This window comes from Cuculus canorus, chromosome 25, assembly GCF_017976375.1.
Source record: "Cuculus canorus isolate bCucCan1 chromosome 25, bCucCan1.pri, whole genome shotgun sequence".
NCBI lineage: Eukaryota > Metazoa > Chordata > Aves > Cuculiformes > Cuculidae > Cuculus > Cuculus canorus.
The window spans coordinates 2,926,655-2,943,660 of NC_071425.1; the positions used below are offsets into that span (position 1 = coordinate 2,926,655).

The 17,006-nt window shown below is 57.2% G+C and overlaps 2 protein-coding genes across 2 annotated transcripts in view; one reads left to right on the forward strand and one right to left on the reverse strand.

The window, feature by feature from the left end:
- Positions 1 to 235: 235 nt before the first annotated feature.
- NKIRAS2 (NFKB inhibitor interacting Ras like 2) lies at positions 236 to 4,125 on the forward strand. Its single transcript, XM_009555405.2, has 3 exons — positions 236 to 592; positions 1,612 to 1,853; positions 2,264 to 4,125. Exons 1-3 carry the CDS (start codon positions 499 to 501, stop codon positions 2,501 to 2,503), a joined length of 576 nt encoding a protein of 191 aa, XP_009553700.1. The 5' UTR covers positions 236 to 498; the 3' UTR covers positions 2,504 to 4,125.
- Positions 4,126 to 4,130: 5 nt separating this feature from the next.
- ZNF385C (zinc finger protein 385C) overlaps positions 4,131 to 17,006 on the reverse strand; it is a 91,658-nt gene continuing 78,782 nt past the window's right edge. Inside the window, exons 4-9 of the mRNA XM_054088019.1 lie at positions 15,477 to 15,587; positions 12,483 to 12,654; positions 10,839 to 11,156; positions 8,753 to 8,940; positions 7,749 to 7,862; positions 4,131 to 6,638 (exon numbers count right to left, since the gene is read on the reverse strand). Of these exons, the coding sequence (XP_053943994.1) occupies positions 6,414 to 6,638; positions 7,749 to 7,862; positions 8,753 to 8,940; positions 10,839 to 11,156; positions 12,483 to 12,654; positions 15,477 to 15,587 (1,128 nt within the window). The 3' untranslated portion in view covers positions 4,131 to 6,413. The remainder of the gene's footprint in view (positions 6,639 to 7,748; positions 7,863 to 8,752; positions 8,941 to 10,838; positions 11,157 to 12,482; positions 12,655 to 15,476; positions 15,588 to 17,006) is intronic.

Consider the following 17,006-nt stretch of genomic DNA (forward strand, 5'->3'; position numbering starts at 1 on the left):
TCCCCCACCCCTCCACCCTCCATGCGGCGCTGGGTGCCCTTAGGTCCTCCTGCCCGGTAGGGGGCGCTGTGCATCTCCGTCTCCGCTAGGGGCGCTGTGTTTTACCCCACCCACTAGGAGGGCGCTGTATGCCCTTAGGTCCTCCCGCCCAATAGAAGGCGCTGTGCGTGTCGCCCCCTCCCCTCTCAGCTCACTGTGTCCCTTCGCCCCTCCCGCCCGCTGGGAGTGCTGTGTGTTCACCCTCCTCTCTATGATCGCTGTGTCTCTCCGGCCCGCGGGGGTCGCTCTGTGCCCCCGGCCTCTTGCGTCACTTTAGGCGCCGCTGCGGCCTCTGGGCCTGCCCGCCCCTAGCGCCCGCCCTGGCTGTGGTTGACCTGGCCTCCCCGCCTCTAGCGCCCGCCCTGGCTGTGGTTGGCGGCCCAGGCTCCCCCTTACAGGCTCCCGAGATCCCGCCCAGGCTGCCCTGACAGCCGCGGGAACAGCGCGGGGGGAGGCAGCATGGGGAAAAGCTGCAAGGTGGTTGTGTGCGGCCAGGCCTCCGTGGGGAAAACGTCCATCCTGGAGCAGCTGCTTTACGGGAACCATGTGGTCGGTGAGTGGGAGGGGAGGGAGCCTGGCAGGGGAAAAGGGACGGTTCTGCACCGGACAGCCGCACGGAACCGGTGTTGGAACGGGTCCTGAGGAGGCTACAAGGATGATCCGAGGGCTGGAGCATCTCCCATCGAGGACAGGCTGAGAGAGTTAGGATTGTTCAGTCTGGAGAAGAGAAGGCTGTAGGGAGACCTTGTAGCGACTTTCCAGTACCTGAAGGGGCTCCAAGAAAGCTGAGGAGGGGCTGTTTATAAAGGCTTGTGGGGATAGGACAAGAGGCGGTGGGTATAAACTGGAAAGGAGCAGATTTAGACCACACATAAGGGGGAATTTTTTCACTCTCAGAGTGGTGAGGCCCTGGCCCAGGTTGCCCAAAGAAGCTGTGGCTGCCCCATCCCTGGAGGTGTTCAAGGCCAGGTTGGATGGCCCTTGGGCAACCTGATCCAGTGAGATGTCCTTGCCCGTGGCAGGGGGTTGGAACTGAATGATCTTTGAGGTTCCTTACAACCCAAACTATTCTATGATTCTCTGACAGCTTTGCATAAGATACCTCTACACGCCAGTTCTGCACCAAGGCAGCTCTACAGAGTGCCCAGTTCACTGTTTCTTTTCTTTTTGTTTTCAGGGGAAAGCGGGTAGTTTGTTTTTACATTGTAGAATTTGAATCCTGGGTTTGGTTTTGGGCCCCTCATTACAAGAAAGACTTTGAGGTCCTGGAGTGCATCCAAAGAAGGGAATGGAGCTGGGGAAGGGGCTGAGAACAAGTCCTACGAGGAGCAGCTGAGGGACCTGGGGTTGTTTAACCTGGAGAAAAGGAGGATGAGAGGAAACCTTAACGCTGTCTACAACTGCCTGAAAGGAGGTTGTGGTGAGATGGGTGCTGGTCTCTTTGTCCAAGTAAGGAGCGATAGGACAAGAGGAAATGCCATGTCCCAGGCCACCTGATAGGACAGTTTGAGTTGTGCCAGGGCCAGCTCCTTGGCAGAGTCCCCATCCATCCTCTGCCCTCCTCTCTGGCAGGCTCTGAGATGATCGAGACGCAGGAGGACATTTACGTGGGCTCCATTGAGACAGACCGGGGTGTGCGTGAGCAGGTGCGCTTCTATGATACGCGAGGCCTTCGGGATGGCCTGGAGCTTCCCAAGCACTGCTTCTCCTGCACAGACGGCTACGTGCTGGTCTACAGCACTGACAGCAAGGAGTCCTTCAAGCGGGTGGAGCTCCTCAAGAAGGAGATTGACAAGTCCAAAGACAAGAAAGAGGTGAGTACTCCACGGGAAAGAAGCTGTAGAGTGGGATCTGCTCACTTTGTTCATGCGCTCGCTCAGAGATTCTTCTTTTCTCTAGCTTGTCACAGGACGGTGACAGGAATCCCTGTTCCCTAAGACTCTTAGTTGTAACTGGCTGCTGTTCTGGGATGCTTTCTGAGGGTACAAGTGCTTTGCAGGCCCTTCCCCTTTGGGGCTGTTTTGAGATACGCAGACCCAAACAGGAGGAGAAGCTGCCAGAAGGGAGCACAGGGAATGTGGTGGTTTAAAAAGCCTTAGCACAGAGCAGGAATTAGCAGCAGGACCAGGCCTGGCATCAAGGGCCTTCAAGGCAGAGCCAGGCAGCACCGTTTGGCTCCGAGTTTGGTGCCTTCAGGAATTCTTCTCACCTGTTTTTTGAACAGGTCACCATCGTGGTTTTGGGCAACAAGTGTGACCTGCAGGAGCAGCGCCGGGTAGACCACGACGCAGCTCAGCACTGGGCCAAGGGCGAGAAGGTGAAGCTGTGGGAGGTGTCTGTGGCTGACCGGCGGACGCTGATCGAGCCGTTCATCTACCTGGCCAGTAAGATGACACAGCCACAAAGCAAGTCTGCTTTTCCCTTGAGTCGCAAGAACAAGGGCAGCGGATCCATGGATGGCTGAGCCTTGTACTCCCTTCCCATCCATTGCCACCTCCTCTCCCTCGCCTCCCTGCTTCCCTTGCACATACCTCCTGCTGAGCCTGTTTGGTGTCGCAGGGCCTGCGGGAAGCATGGTGGCACGAGAAATGGGCATCCCAGGGCTGAGAACGGTCTGAAAGGATGAGAGGTGAGCCTTGTGCTGGGTCAGGGCCTGCTCTTCTCGCTCTCCAGCCCCCCTGGATGCTGGAGGTGCTACAGGAAAGCCGGGATTCTCCCATTGTTGCCCCTCTGCTCTTGGAGCGCAGGCTGGCAGGCCCGAGGGGCTGCAGAGAAGAAGGCACAGCACAGGGCTGGCCAGCAGATGGGGATCCGCTCCACGGCTGGGCACAGAGCAAACAATTCCCTTTCAGCTCTGGTTTGTATTTACTGGTACTGCGTGCAAAGAGCCCATTTGGCGGCCCTGTCTCCAGCCCAGCGGCTGTCAGAGCAGCTCCCTTGTCCCACCGCAACCGGAGATGCAGTGTCCTTACCTGGCAGTGCCCGTGGCTCCTTCACATGCAGAAATACCCTGCTTCAGGGAAAGGGTAGTGCAGAGCAGGGCAGGATGCTGCTTATTGAGTGCATGATGTCTGCATCAACCATGCTGCAGCTCGTCTTTTGTGGAGTGCAGACTCCATTGTCCTCTTGGAGAAGCTGGGACTGCGCTCAGCCTGCACCCCCTGGGTGCAGCGAGGTGGGATTTCTTCAGCACACATCCAGCAGAGCAGCCAACACTCAGAGGCTGCGTTGCCCCTGCTGCAGGCAGAAGACAGGGATGCTGCCGGGGATCCTTCCAACCCAGCATTTAGCTTTTTAGTTTAAACTAAAACACAACAAGCATCCCACACTCTCGCTGCCCGTCTGGGTGCTCACTCTACCCTCAGAACCACCGCAAGACAGGGGAAAAGTATCCTGGTCCTGCCCAGCAACACATAGTCTGGATCTAGGGAAAAGACAAATGATAAAGAAGCCCTGGCTTGTTCGTACTTGTTCCTTTTATTTACTGAGTAACACAATAAAGCGATGAGATTCGATTATCAAAATATTTTCCTTTTTTTTTTCCCCAACAGTTATAGTACATCAAAAAAATATACAATGAACATTACAGGAGGGGTACTGGCCAAGTCCCTAGAGTCTGTTTATTCCATTTTTGGGAGGAGGGGGGTGTTTTCTGAATCAAACTGTTCACATCACTCCAAGGTTATGTACAGAGGGGCACACGTTATTGAGCGCTATGGACTATGCCCTACTACCTACTACAGCATATGCTAAGTCAAAGGCAGTAAATGCTTTGGATAGTACAGGAGCAGAGAGGGATTCCGGAGGCAGGGATGTGGTAGAGAGGGAGGGTGTTCTTACGCAGCTCGCTGCAGTATTATTGTTATTAGAAGGAATGGCTTTCACAGGGTTAAAGTGCCAAGTGTAGGAGTGTTCAGGACCCCCTGGAGCAGCCGCTGCTGGCTCCAGCACAGGCTTTTCAGAACAAAATGCAAGAGGAGGCCCCACCAGTGCCAGTGGCTCCTGCAGGCTGGAGCATCACCGCAGCCTGGCACTCCTGCGGCTGGTGGGCACGCTGCCGGAGGGGACGTGCTGCCAGAGGGGATGCCCTGCTGCGGCCAGGGCTGGAGTGGCCAACAAGGCGGCCTGGGGACAACCACAGTGAGATGAGAGGGGCTGGAGCCAGGCTGAACACCGGCTGCTGGGCACCGTGGCGCTGTCAGAGCTGCATCCCTTCTGACACCGGCTGGTCCCAGCGTGGACGCAGGGTCTGGGCTGCGTGTGTCGCTGGGCAGTGGGACCATCTCCATTCTCCCTGTCCTGTCAAAGCCACTGCTGCTGGGAGCCTTCCCTCCCACAGCTGCTCTCCAAAACACCTCTCCCACCACTGTAAGACTTTTCAGTTGTCTCTACCCCAAGCCTTCCACTTCCACAGCTCGATCTCCTGATGCCCTCTTTCCACTCCCCTCCTTTCGTGGCGTGGAGAGGAGATGCCCTGAGCAGATTAATCTGTACCCAGGGGCTCCCTCACACTCCTGTCCTCTGCAACAGGGGCACAGCAGTGGCACTATGGGCCAGTGCTGCCCACAGTGAGAAATAGGCCCTCCAGATGCAGGCTTACAGCTCCGTGCTGCCCTGTTCCCTCTATGCAGGTTTCCTGCCCTCGTCTGACGCTCCGGCTCCGGAAAGCAGAAGCATTTCAGCCACCTGAGTTACCCGTTGGCTGGTTCTTAATCACCTCCCCTTGCCCGGACCCTGTCCTGAGCGTCAGTGGAGCGCACCAGGCAAAAATCCTCCTGAAATCCAGGTGCTGCTCATGGCCAAGACATCGGATATGTGTGCTTGTGCGTGTGGATTCCCAGGTGCACAAACCGACCTGCCTCTTCCTACGGGCTGGGAGGGAACGCAGGTCGCAGCTGACACTTCTGAGCCAGGGGATGGGGAGGGAATCGTCTGCACAGAGCTTTGCGTTGTTTTTCCTGCTCTGCCCCCAGCTCCTGGCTGTGCACAGCATGAGCACCAAAGTAAAACGCAGACAGCAAATGCGGCGGGCGAGCTGCTCCCCTTAGATTTGCATAGATCGGGGTGGGTGTCACTCCAGCGTAAGGTCCATTTGGGTTGCAACTTTCCTGCATATTTCTATTTACAGCATAGTGCTGGGAACCCGGAATGCCGTGGCTACAGTTTTCGGACCAAGTCATCGCTGGGATTTCCGAGCACAGTGAAAAGCAGAGCTACGGCTTCAGGGATCCCTCCAGAGCCCGGCTTTCCGCGGGCTACAACGGGAGCATCACAGGGAGAGCGCCAGGCGTAGGCTGTGGGTGCTGCCTGCTCTTCCATAGCTGATTGTCCAGGCTGCTGGGGGACACCGTTGGGTTTTGGGAGTCATCAGTAACTCCCTGGAAGCTCCTAATGAGGATGGGGTTGGACGGCCGGACGTGGTGGCTGCTGGTGCGTATGCAGCAGCGTTGCCTTTCACTGGAGAACCAAAAGTGCTTTAGGGACATTCACTCAGCCTCACAGCATCTCCCGGGAGGTAGGGGCAGGGCTGTCCCCTGCAGGTGGGACAGAGGCAAACAGCTGGTGCCAAGCACAGGGTCACCTCCTTGGGGAGCCTCTCACACCCTCGCTGGGCTGGAGTGGAGCCCGTCTCCAGCCACGCGGCCAAGTTGTGTGCTTCTTGGGGCCAGGGCAGGGGCCAGTGTGCTTTTGGAAGGAGGAGGCACCAGCCCTGGGCTTCAGCTATTGCTCTCGGAGTGAAGATACGGTCAGGGTGGCCGGTGCCCACTGCGGCGGGGGCTCTTTGGCTGGTGGGATGTAGAGGGTTGTGGGGCGCAGGAGGCTGGTGGACAGCATAGAAACCCCCGGCCAGCACAAGCTGGGCTGGTAAGGGCATGCGTGGGCCAGCGCAGTCCGAGAGGGGAACTGCCAACCTTCCGCTTGTGCTGGAGTTGTTTCTCCAGCAAAAGCTGGGCTGAGATTCCTCTTGCAGTTCCCTTCCCACCGGGCTGGCAGGGACCGCCTGGCCAGAGGGATGCTCCTTTCCCCAGGGAACAGCTGGCTCCTCTTCTTCCAGTCTGGTAACTGGGAGGGTGATGAACACGAACCCAGCGGCCCAAGGACAGGCAGCCCCTGACCATGAGACACAAGAGGGTCTTGGTGACTTGGGCACCATCCTTCCTCCTGTGACACCCAGTGATGGGCTCCTCTGCTGAGCGCAGGGCTGGCGTTGGCTGGAGAACACACGGTGGGGCTTGCCAGGCAGGACCCCGCTCGAAGCAAAGGAGAAGCTGGGGTTGATGATTACGATGACTATGGTTTCCCACCAGCCAGAAGAGCAGCCCCCGCGGCACAGCCCGATCCATGGTGGACGGACCTTTGGCGAACGAGCAGCTCTAGTAGGGCGCGAAGACAATGGGGCCCGGTGTGGTGCGAACGTGAGCCGGCGGCGTTCGGAAAAGAGCTGGTCCAAGGATCGGGGCTTGGAAGAGGGTGGTGGCAGCAGCTGGTCTGAGGGCGAGGGGGCCAGGCATGGCGCAGACGGCAGCCGCGGTGAGCGGGCTCGGCAGGAAGCGAGTTGCCAGGGTTTTGGTGAGATGCTTCTGCAAAGCCAGCTTGGACTGCAGGAAGAGAGGAGACACTGTGAGGCACCTGACTGCCAGAGAGCACCCAGCCCAGCTCCCCACCACCAGACAGGCAACCCTGCATCAGCCCCTGCCCACGTTGGCTTTCACCTCAGCTCTCAGCGTTCCTGGAGTAAACTCAGCCCCCAGCCCTGATCCAACACCACTTCATCCACAGCCCCTGTCCCTCAGCTTGGCCGCCCCTGGCTCAGAGCAGGCAGGGATCATAGAATCATGGAATGGTCTGGATTGGAAGGGACCTCAAAGCCCATCCAGTTCCAACCCCATTATCATGGGCAGGGACACCTCCCACTGGATCCGGTTGCTCCAAGCCCCATCCAACCTGGCCTTGAACCCCTCCAGGGATGGGGCAGCCACCACTGCTCTGGGCAACCTGGGCCAGGTTCTCCCCACCCTCACAGGGAAACATTTCTTCCTAAGATCCCCTCTCAATCTCCCCTCTTTCAGCTGAAAACCGTTGCCCCTCATCCTATCCCTGATCCAGAGCCCCTTCCCATACTGGAAGCTGGTCTAAGATCTCCTCAAAGCCTTCTCTTCTCCAGGCTGAACAACCCCAACTCTCCCAGCCTGTCCTCATAGCAGAGATGCTCCAGCCCTCGGGCCTCCTCTGGACCCATTCTAACAGTTCCATTTCCTTCTTATTTTGGGGAATCCAGAACTGGACAGAATACTCCAGGTGAGGTCTTAGGAGAGCGGAGTAGAGGTTCCTCAGTCATGGTGACCTCCTTGGGGACGTTCTTGGCCCTGTGATGCCAGCTTCTGCTTGGTTTCCTTGGGCTGTGTCAGCACCCAACCATCAGAGCTCTCCCATTCAGAAATCACGAAACAAGAGGAAGAATCACAAGCCCTGCAGTCATGAATGCTGCTGCCAGAGGACTCAAAAGTGATTCCCGTGCCTTCCTTCCCACTAATAAAGACTCCAAACTCCGTTATAGACCACCCTCCCCAAGGGCAGCAGGTTAGATGTGACCATGGGAAGCAAGGCTTGAAGGAAAGCAGCCCTTATCTCATTGCAGGAGACGGCTAACGTGGCAAACGGTGTTTCAGAGAGCAAACCGGGTGGGTAATTTGCAGGGAGACAGATACCTTGAGAATACTCACTGCGAGGGCAGCGTTCTTCTGCAGTTTGTTATAGGGGCTGTACTTGGGCTTGGGCGGCTTCCCCGCCAGCCGGTCTTTGTGCCTCCGGCTGCTCATGTGCTGTGAGAGGAAAACAGGCAGATCAGAGAATCACCGAGGTTGGAAAAGACCTCTAGGCTCATCCAGCCCAACCATCAGCCCAACGTCATTATTCCTGCTAAACCATGTCCTGCAGTGCTGTGGCTACACGGTTTTTGAACCCCTCCAGGGATGGTGACTCCCCCACTGCCCCAGACAGCCTCTGCCAGGGCTTCACCACTCTGTCAGGGAAGAAATTTTTCCCAGTACCCAATGTAAACCTCCCCAAGTGCAACTTAGAATCATAGAATCACCAGGTTGGAAAGGACCCACTGGATCATTGAGTCCAACCATTCCTAACACTCCGTTAAACCATGTCCCTAAGCACTTCATCCACCCATTCCTTGAACACCTCCAGGGAAGGTGAGGCCATTTCCTCTCGTCCTATCACTTTGTCACTTGGGGGAAGAGCCCAGCACCCACCTCACCACAACCTCCTTTCCAGGAGCTGCAGAGAGTGATGAGGTCTCCCCTCAGCCTCCTCTTCTCCAGGCTAAAGAGCCCCAGCTCCCTCAGCCACTCCAAGAACCCTTATTCTCCAGACCATTCCTCAGCTATGGACATGCTCCGGCCCCTCAAGGTCTTTCTTGGAGCAAGGGACTCAGAACTGAACCCAGGATTTGAGATGCGTCCCCATGAGCATCAAGCACAGGGGGACGATCCCTTCCCTGCTCCTGCTGGCCACCCCATGGCTGATCCAAGCCAGGATGCTGATGGCTTTCTTGGTCATTTGGACCACTGCTGGCTCATGTTCAGATCACCCAGAGCCGGAACAGCGAGGGCAGACCCACAGCCCCGTGTGGGTCTCCTGCCATCAGGTCCTCAGCCCCAAGACCCTGGGGAAGGGCAGGCTCCAAGCCTGGCATCATCACCTGTTTGAGCTGGGTCTCCGAGTTCACGTAGATCTCACACACTTGGCAGTGAAACGCCTTGTTCTGGATGTTGATGCTGCCCTTGTTGCCGATCCGCTTGGACTTGTGCCCTGCCCGGGAGAGGAGCTTGCCTCGGCCTCGCCGCAGCTGGGTGCTGTGACCCTCCAGCATCAGCTTGTGCTTTGCTCCTGGGTGGCAGATGGGACAACTCAGCAAACACTGACTTTGCAAACAAACCCAGAGTCGTTCCGAACGCTGCGGCAGCAGGAAGGATGCCCTTGGAGCAACCCATGCGACAGCGCTCGGTGTCCTCTGCCCCATAGAACCCCAATCCCACCACCTCCCTGTGCCTAAAAGCACTTGCAGGCAGAGAGGACAAAGAGATGCCTGGGAATCCAGACTTTCTGGGGAAGTGGCAGCCCATTCCCAGGACAAGGAGATGTGCAGGAATCCAGAATTTCTGGATCTGAGGCAGCCCATTCCCAGGAAAAGGAGATGTCTGGGAATCCAGACTCTTGCCGGGGATGTGGCAGCCCATTCCCAAGACAAGGAGATGTACGGGAATCCAGAATTTCTGGATTTGTGGCATCCCATTCCCAGGACAAGGAGATGTCTGGGAATCCAGACTTTCTGGAGAAGTGGCATCCCATTCCCAGGACAAGGAGATGTGCAGGAATCCAGAATTTCTGGATTCTTGGCAGCCCATTCCCAGGACAAGGAGATGTTTGGGAATCCAGACTCTTGCTGGGGATGTTGCAGCCCATTCCCAAACCCTGCCAAGCTCTTATGGCCAGCTGCGCTTCGCAGACAGACCAGAAATGCTCGGCTTCCCGGAGACCCCCCCCTCCCTTTCCATGTGCCAGACCTTTGGAGAAACTGCTATTTTAAGCATCTGCTGGAGCCTGTCGCCTGGCCCCGGGCGTTAGCACAGTCTGCAGAGCCGGGCACGAATCTCCCGCTGCGCTGCAGCATCTCAGCTGTGCCCAAGGTCAGAGAGGATCCGGCCGCAGCGCCAGGAATAGCTCAGCAGGGTTACAGGAGGAGGAACCCAAAATCCCTGCACACCTGGGGACAGGGCGCTCTGTCCTGTCCCTGCCAGCGGAGGGTGACTAATTTAAGCCGTCGCTAATTTATTCTATTTTTTAAGGCGCTAAGCAAGGAGCCCGTGTCCGTGTCACAGCCCCGGAGCAGCGCAAGCACACACAAACATTGGGTTGGTTTGGTTGGTTGGTTGGGTTTTTTTGCCCAAATCAGCTCTTATCTTCGTAACTGGAGCTGACAAAAGCAAAATGACACGTTTGCAGCTAAGCCGCTGCGATGTTCGGAGCCAAACCCTTCACCCCAGTGCCCAGCGAGTGCGTGAGGCAGGGGAAACTGGTTCCCAGTTTTGGCTGAATTAGAGGAAACCCTTCCCTTTAAAACTGGGGTCCCCGTCTTTGTTTAGCAAAGGGAGGAGCAGGTGCTGTCGGGCACACAGACCCCCATTGGGACCCCCCACACTGCAACTGGACCCCCACCACAGACCTAAAGGGGTCTGGGTGCGCGTGGGGGACCCTCCCCATCCCCAGATGCCCGCCTGCCCCGAGGGGCTGCTGTGCGCATCCCATGCGCCGTCGCTTGCTGCTGGGCTCCAGAAGATGAAGCTCGTTCAATGTCCCAAAGGGGCTTCTCAAAGCAACCACGAGCCCGAACCACCGAGCTGCTTTTTGGAAGGATCATCGTGGGTCTGAAAGAGGCACTGGCACTCAGGGTGCTATCAGCTTAAAGCCAAACCGCACTGGAATATCAAGTAGTCGCCAATCACTTGATTAAACGTATCTGAAAATGTCTTTAATTAAGAGAGACGAACAACAAAAGAGCATCTGACCTTGCTAAAATTCACTCCATAAGCTGCAGCACAGGTAAAACCACCACTTATCTTTGCAAACCACCTTAATGAACCCATTTTCATCAAATTCATTAACACTTGGTGCAAGGCGGTTTGGGGATGGGGCATGGCGGGGCTTTGCACGGAGCCCAGGAGGAAACTGCGAGGGTCTCACCCCATCCCTCCACCCCCTGTCCCACGCACAGGCGATGTCCTTACCGGTGTTGTGAGCCTCCAGCTGGGATAAAGAGTTGACGGTCACTTTGCAGGTGGGACAGTACAGATGCGGTTTGCTCTTCTTCCCCTCCTTCTCGCTCTCGGGGGCCGAGCTGACGCTGCTGCCCGACTCGGCTGCCTGCGCCTCGACTGCTTGGGTGGCTGAGGACGCCACGCTGGTGGCATCTGAGGTGCCTTCCGACAGCTCCGAGGCTGGTGGGGAGCCCAGGGCGGTGACGCTGCCTGGCAGCTCTGCGGGCGACTCCTCGGCACCCAGGCTGCTGCCCTCACCCTCGGGCTCCTGCATGCCGTTGGCTTGAGCTGGCGGGAGGGAAAGGGGGGAAAAAAAGAAAGAAATGGGCAGAAAGGGAAAGTTCTCTGGGCTTGAATGGGTTTTCTGGATTTCAGAGACCACCTCGGGCACTGGCAGCTCATGTCCATCCCTGCTGAGGGTGGCCCTTCCCCAGGTCTCTCCTGTTACCGTTGTATTTGGGTGGGAAAGGGGGGAAAAAAGAAAGAAATGGGCAGAAAGGGAAAGTTCTCTGGGCTTGAATGGGTCTTCTGGATTTCAGAGACCACCTCAGGCACTGGCAGCTCATGTCCATCCCTGCTGAGGGTGGCCCTTCCCCAGGTCTCTCCTGTTACTGTTGTATTTGTATCTGAGTGAGCTCCAGTGCTGCTTCAGCTCAGGGGGATCTACCGGCTCCGTTCCTGCACAGGGCAGAGCCCTGGGGAAGCACGAGCCCTCGTTGGGGCATGGGCAAGGGATGCTTCCTCTCCTGCAGCCGGCATCTTCCAGAGACACCAAATCCCAGGGGGAAAAAAACAGTCACAGGGGAGCCCAAGGGCCAGGTTCCCCAGGAACCCGAGCTGCCCAGGCTCCTGGGCTGGATTCCCACATGTTCCCTGTGATGCTGTGGCCAACTCGGTACGCCGAGGATGCCAATGCAGCACAAAAGCTCTGTTATTAACACTCATGGTGGCGTTTACGCTGCATGAATCACAGCCCTCCTCAGCCCGACCAGCAGCTGAGCGTGGCAGGATGCTCCGACGCGAGGGTGCTTAGGGTCAGGATTTAATCAGGCTGTTCAGGATGGATCATAGAACGGTTTGGGTTGGAAGGGACCTCAAAGCCCATCCAGTTCCACCCCCTGCCATGGGCAGGGACACCTCCCACTGGATCCGGTTGCTCCAAGCCCCATCCAACCTGGCCTTGAACCCCTCCAGGGATGGGCCAGGGCCACAGAGAAGTCATGGATCTTGTAGATGTGTTTGGACTTGGGGATTTAATATCCCCTCTCCCTCACAGGGAAACATTTCTTCCCAAGATCTCCTCTCAATCTCCCCTCTTTCAGATGAAAACAGTTCCTCCTCATCTTCTCCCTTCACTCCCTGACCCAGAGCCCCTCCCCAGCTTTCCTGGAGCTCCTTTCAGCACTGGAAGCTGCTCTAAGGTCTCCCTGAAGCCTTCTCTTCTCCAGGCTGACAATCCCAACTCCCTCAGCCTGTCTTCGTAGCAGAACTGCTCCAGCCCTCGGATCAGGCGGTGAACACAAGCACTGCTGCACCCCAGGAACCAGCCAGCTTGCTCATCCCGGTGCCGGTGGCTGATGGCACAGGACCCTCCTGCACCCCCTGCTCACGTACCTGTGCTGCCGGGCTCTCCGCTGCCCTCGGAATTGGGGACAAAGTCTACTGTGCCATCCTGGCCAGTGGGCACCACTGCACCCCCCGCCGCCTTCTGCTTGTTCTTCATGGCCTCGATGGCTTTCAGCCTCCGCGCGTGCTTGTGGCCCTTGTAGTGGGCTTCTGCCTGGTTCTGGGGAGCGAGAGACACGGATACCCACCTCGGTGCTGCACCCGGATGGATGGACGCAAGGAGGATGGTGAAGGGGTCAGCCCTGGGCCACAGCCGGTCAGACGCGTGCAGCCACCCACCCTGGTGACATTCATCCCCAGGGCGACGCAGAGGTGGGTATTTTTGGTTGGGTGCAGCGCAAAGCCGCTTTACTCCTCCTGCCAGCTTGCTCGGCGCACAAATGTATTCAGGCTGAGGTATCACTTTGCTAAGACATCACCGCATTGCACGGCCGAGATAAGGACCTTGCTCTGATTAAATGCACCGAGTCACATTTTAAAGGCAGCTTTCGGGCAAAATTGATGACTTCAGAAGTGTACAATGAATCGCTGGCTGTAAAAATAAAATAAGAAGGTCTGGTGGTGGGGAGGATGCGTCTCCCATTGTAACCTAACGGGTGTCTAACACGCAATTTACATTCACGGGCTCCTTTCTCCCAGCGAGCGCCGGATAACGCGGTGCGCGATGATGGGTTTGTGCCTGCACCGAACTGATAAAAACATACACAAAGGCAAATCACCCGAACATTTGTGTCTGCCCCAGTCGGGGACAATGCCACATTGTCCCCCAAAACAACTCGAGTTTAGCAATTTGATTCTATGATTCTATGAATTTAGGGAACTAAATCCAACAGGAATTAAGATGCTGTTACCACTGAGCAGCACCGATTAATTTGCACGGCTGTTTTAGAGGCTTCCTGCACTCGGTATAGGAAGAAGCATCCTTTCTCTCCCCCCCTCCATGGCTTTCCAAGGGCTGGGAACGGCGTCCACGGTTGTGCAGCGATGCCGCGGATGGGGCCTCATTAGCAAACACAATAAACTTCCTCCAGATAACGGGGTTGGGATGGGGTTGGGCTGCACCATAAGTAGGTCACGCTGCACCGCTGCTGCTCGGCACGGAAAGATGAGTGGCGTGAGGGTCTGTGCCAGGCTGTGCTCCCCCACAGACATGGCCTCGGGGACGGGGGGACACCCGGGCAGCGATGGTCGGAGTGGCACAGAGCACCCAGGAGGGCAGCAGGAAGGCGTGGTGGGACCAACTCTCCCTCTGCTACGGTTCCAGTTGAGATGCAGCTTGGAACGGGAAAGCGATGCTTTTCCCCAAGCTGCTTTGTTGCAGTGCAGAATAATAATTAAGCCCAGAAACGCTGACTTTTGTTGGCAGAGCAGCACCCACAGCCCCAGGCTCTGCTGATGCAGCTTGGCCAGGCTGGGATGGCACCTCCAGGAGTCAGCCTGGCACAGGGTGCAGTGTCTGGGTGGGCAGAGCCGCCCCGGGGAGGCGAAAGCAGCTCCCGGCAGCCCCTCGCGCTGCCGACACCGAGTTCAGCTCAGGGCTGGCACGCGGGGACTCAATGCTGCTTCGATTCCTCAGGAAGGAATGGCTGAGGCCAAAGGATGCTCCCATGTCAGAGGATGCTCCCAGGTTGGAAAGCTGCCTGGCAGAGAAAGACCTGGAGGGGCTGGTCAGCAATGGCTGAACACGAGCCAGCAGTGGCCCAGGTGGCCAAGAAGGCCCCCTTGGATCAGCCGTGGGGTGGCCACCAGGAGCAGGAAAGGGATCATCCTCCTGTGGGGAGGCTGCAGCTCGAATCATGGGTTTGGTTTTGGGTCCCTCACTCCAAGAAAGACCTTGAGGCACTGGAGCGTGTCCAGAGAAGGGAACGGAGCTGAGGAAGGGGCTGGAGAACAAGGGTCCTTGGAGCGGCTGAGGGACCTGGGGCTGTTTGGTCTGGAGAAGAGGAGGCTGAGGGGAGACCTCATCGCCCTCCACTGCTCCCTGAAAGGAAGATGTGGGGAGATGGGTGCTGGGCTCTTCTCCCAAGTACCAAGCGATAGGATGAGAGGAAACGGCCTCAAGTTGTGCCAGGGGAGGTTTAGATTGGATATTAGGAAAAATTTCTTCCTGGAAAGGGTTCTCAGGCCCTGGCAGAGGCTGCCCAGGGAGGTGGTGGAGTCCCCATCCCTGGAGGGGTTTAAAAGACGAGCAGATGGAGTGCTCAGGGGTGTGGACAGGGCTGGTTGGACTCAAAGGTCTTTCCAACCAAACAATTCTATGTTTCTACGATTTTAATGCCCATGCCCAGGCTGGACTGAGCCCAGGAGGCTTCTGCGTCCATCTCTGCCCTGCACACCACGCAGCAGCAGCCCAGGGGAGCAGACGGACTCGTGCCAGTGCCAGCGGTGCCAGCCCAGGCGATGGGCTCCGAGCTGCTGCCTGTGCTAGGAATCTCTTGCTGCTCCACTCCTCTTCCAGCCCCGCTGCCTGCAAACCCCTGTCTCTCTTCTCCCAGCTTTGAGTGAGAATTCCCTTTCAAACCTTTCCATCACTTTTCCCCACGGAAGATCAGCTGCGTGGAGTTGGTTACCGCAGGGATCAGTGACTGCTCCTTTCCTCCTCTCTACAAGGCGGTTGATAAAAAAGCTGGAAAAAAAACCTCTCACCCGCCGCACCAGAGCTCTGGGAAGCCAACACAGGGAAGATTATATTCAGCTCCTAAGGACCAGATATGAATTGCACGAGCCGATAAAGCAGCTTAATCCAAACACTGAGACAAAGGCTGCAGGGAAATGGTGAGGAAGAGAAAGAGCCAGCGCGGCAAACAGAGGACACGGCACCTCTGGGAGCATCCGTGCCTATGGGCAACGAGATGTTGGTGGAAACATCGGTCAGGGCAGCTGCAAAGTGAGGGAAAGCAGAGCTCTGAGGAGCTGTCGCCTGTGTGGTGGGTGCCATCATGGGATGCTCATGCTCTCCCACCCAGCCCCATCCCGGCTTACCGCGGAGTTGAAACGCAGGTGGCAGATGTTGCAGGAGATGAACTGCTTCTTCTTCAGGGGGGTGGGCACGCCGAAGGTGTGGCTGATCACCGCCTTCTGCACTGGGTCCATCTGGAAGGAGAGGGAAGGCAGAGGGTGGCTGGGTGCCACGCAGCGACGGCCGCTCCGGCACGGTACCAAAGCTTGGCCATTCCCGGACCCGCGGTGCTCCCCCAGGAGCTGCTGCAAGCGCCAGCAGTGGAGCTGCACCGGCCTTGAAGGCACTCCTGGCATGGGGTAACGTGCGCTGTGTCAAGCCCTGTCCTTGTCCTTTCTAAACCATCCCTGAAGAAACCCAGCGCGGTCTGGCAGAGATGAGGATGCTGCGGCGGTGCAACCTGCAGACCCCATCCTCATCGTGCTCCTCTGCGACCTCCCCGAGCCCTCTCCCCCCATCGCAGACACCAATGTCCCCGGGTGGCAAATCATCAGTTTGTTTGAGCCGCTGCCCTCATCCTCCCAATGCCAGAGCGGCTTTCTGAGAGCCTTCCCAGGAGCAGAAACCACCAAACCGAGGGGCAGAAATGATCAAAGTGAGCAAACGGCCACTAATCCTCCACATGCTCTCCACCAGGGAGCTGAAATATCTGTGTGCAAAGCCGAAGGCACGAGCAGAGCCACGTGTCCTTGCTGCTTGTCCATGAGATGCTGCACAGCCCCCCGGGCGCCGGGGCAGGAGGGACGGCGGTGCCCGCGGCCACGGGCACAGCTCGCCCTGCGCGAAGCCACTCTGAGCTGTGCCACTGTTGCTCTGGATCGCGCTCTGCTTCCTCCCCTCAAACTACAAGGCTGACAGCTTGCACAGCTCCTAGTATCTCGCTGGATGCGTGTCCGGAGACAGAAGAACTCTGGTTGCCTGCCATGAGCCGTGTCTTTCCACGGAGCCCATCCACGGCGAGCGGCCGGGCAGATGCGTGCAGGCTGATGACAACCCCTGGCGCTTCTGTCTCTCCCCAGGGCTCGGCGTCATTCCTCAACTCGGGCAGCAAACTTGTTCGAAAAGCCATAATTGTTTCAAACAAAATGCATTTATTAAGTGGCGGGGGGGGGATAAGAATAACCTCTTTGTTTGAGCGTGGCTATAATCTATAATGCAAGTATTGTTCCCCTACCCTGTGGCATAGGAAGATTATCTTATCTGAGTCCTGCTGTCAGTAGAGCCTTGGGTTTTCAGGCGATCATATTTCTCTGCAAAGCTATTTCGTTGCCGAGACAGGTGCATCAGTCTTCGAGGCACATGCCTGGACAACAGAGCCATTATCAAGACCCCAAATTCCTCTCCAGGAGTGAGCAGAATGGTAAAAGCAGGTGATTAATGAAGTGCCTGTTTGCTAAGAAATTTTACTCACTTATCTGGCATACAAATGAAGAGGCATTTGGGGTCCGGCGGAGACCCGGAGGAAGGTACAGATGGCAAAGATGCTGCTCCACTCTTGATGACAAACATCGCAACGTGCTGCAGGCAGCATCCCTGCGCTGCCAGGCTGCGGG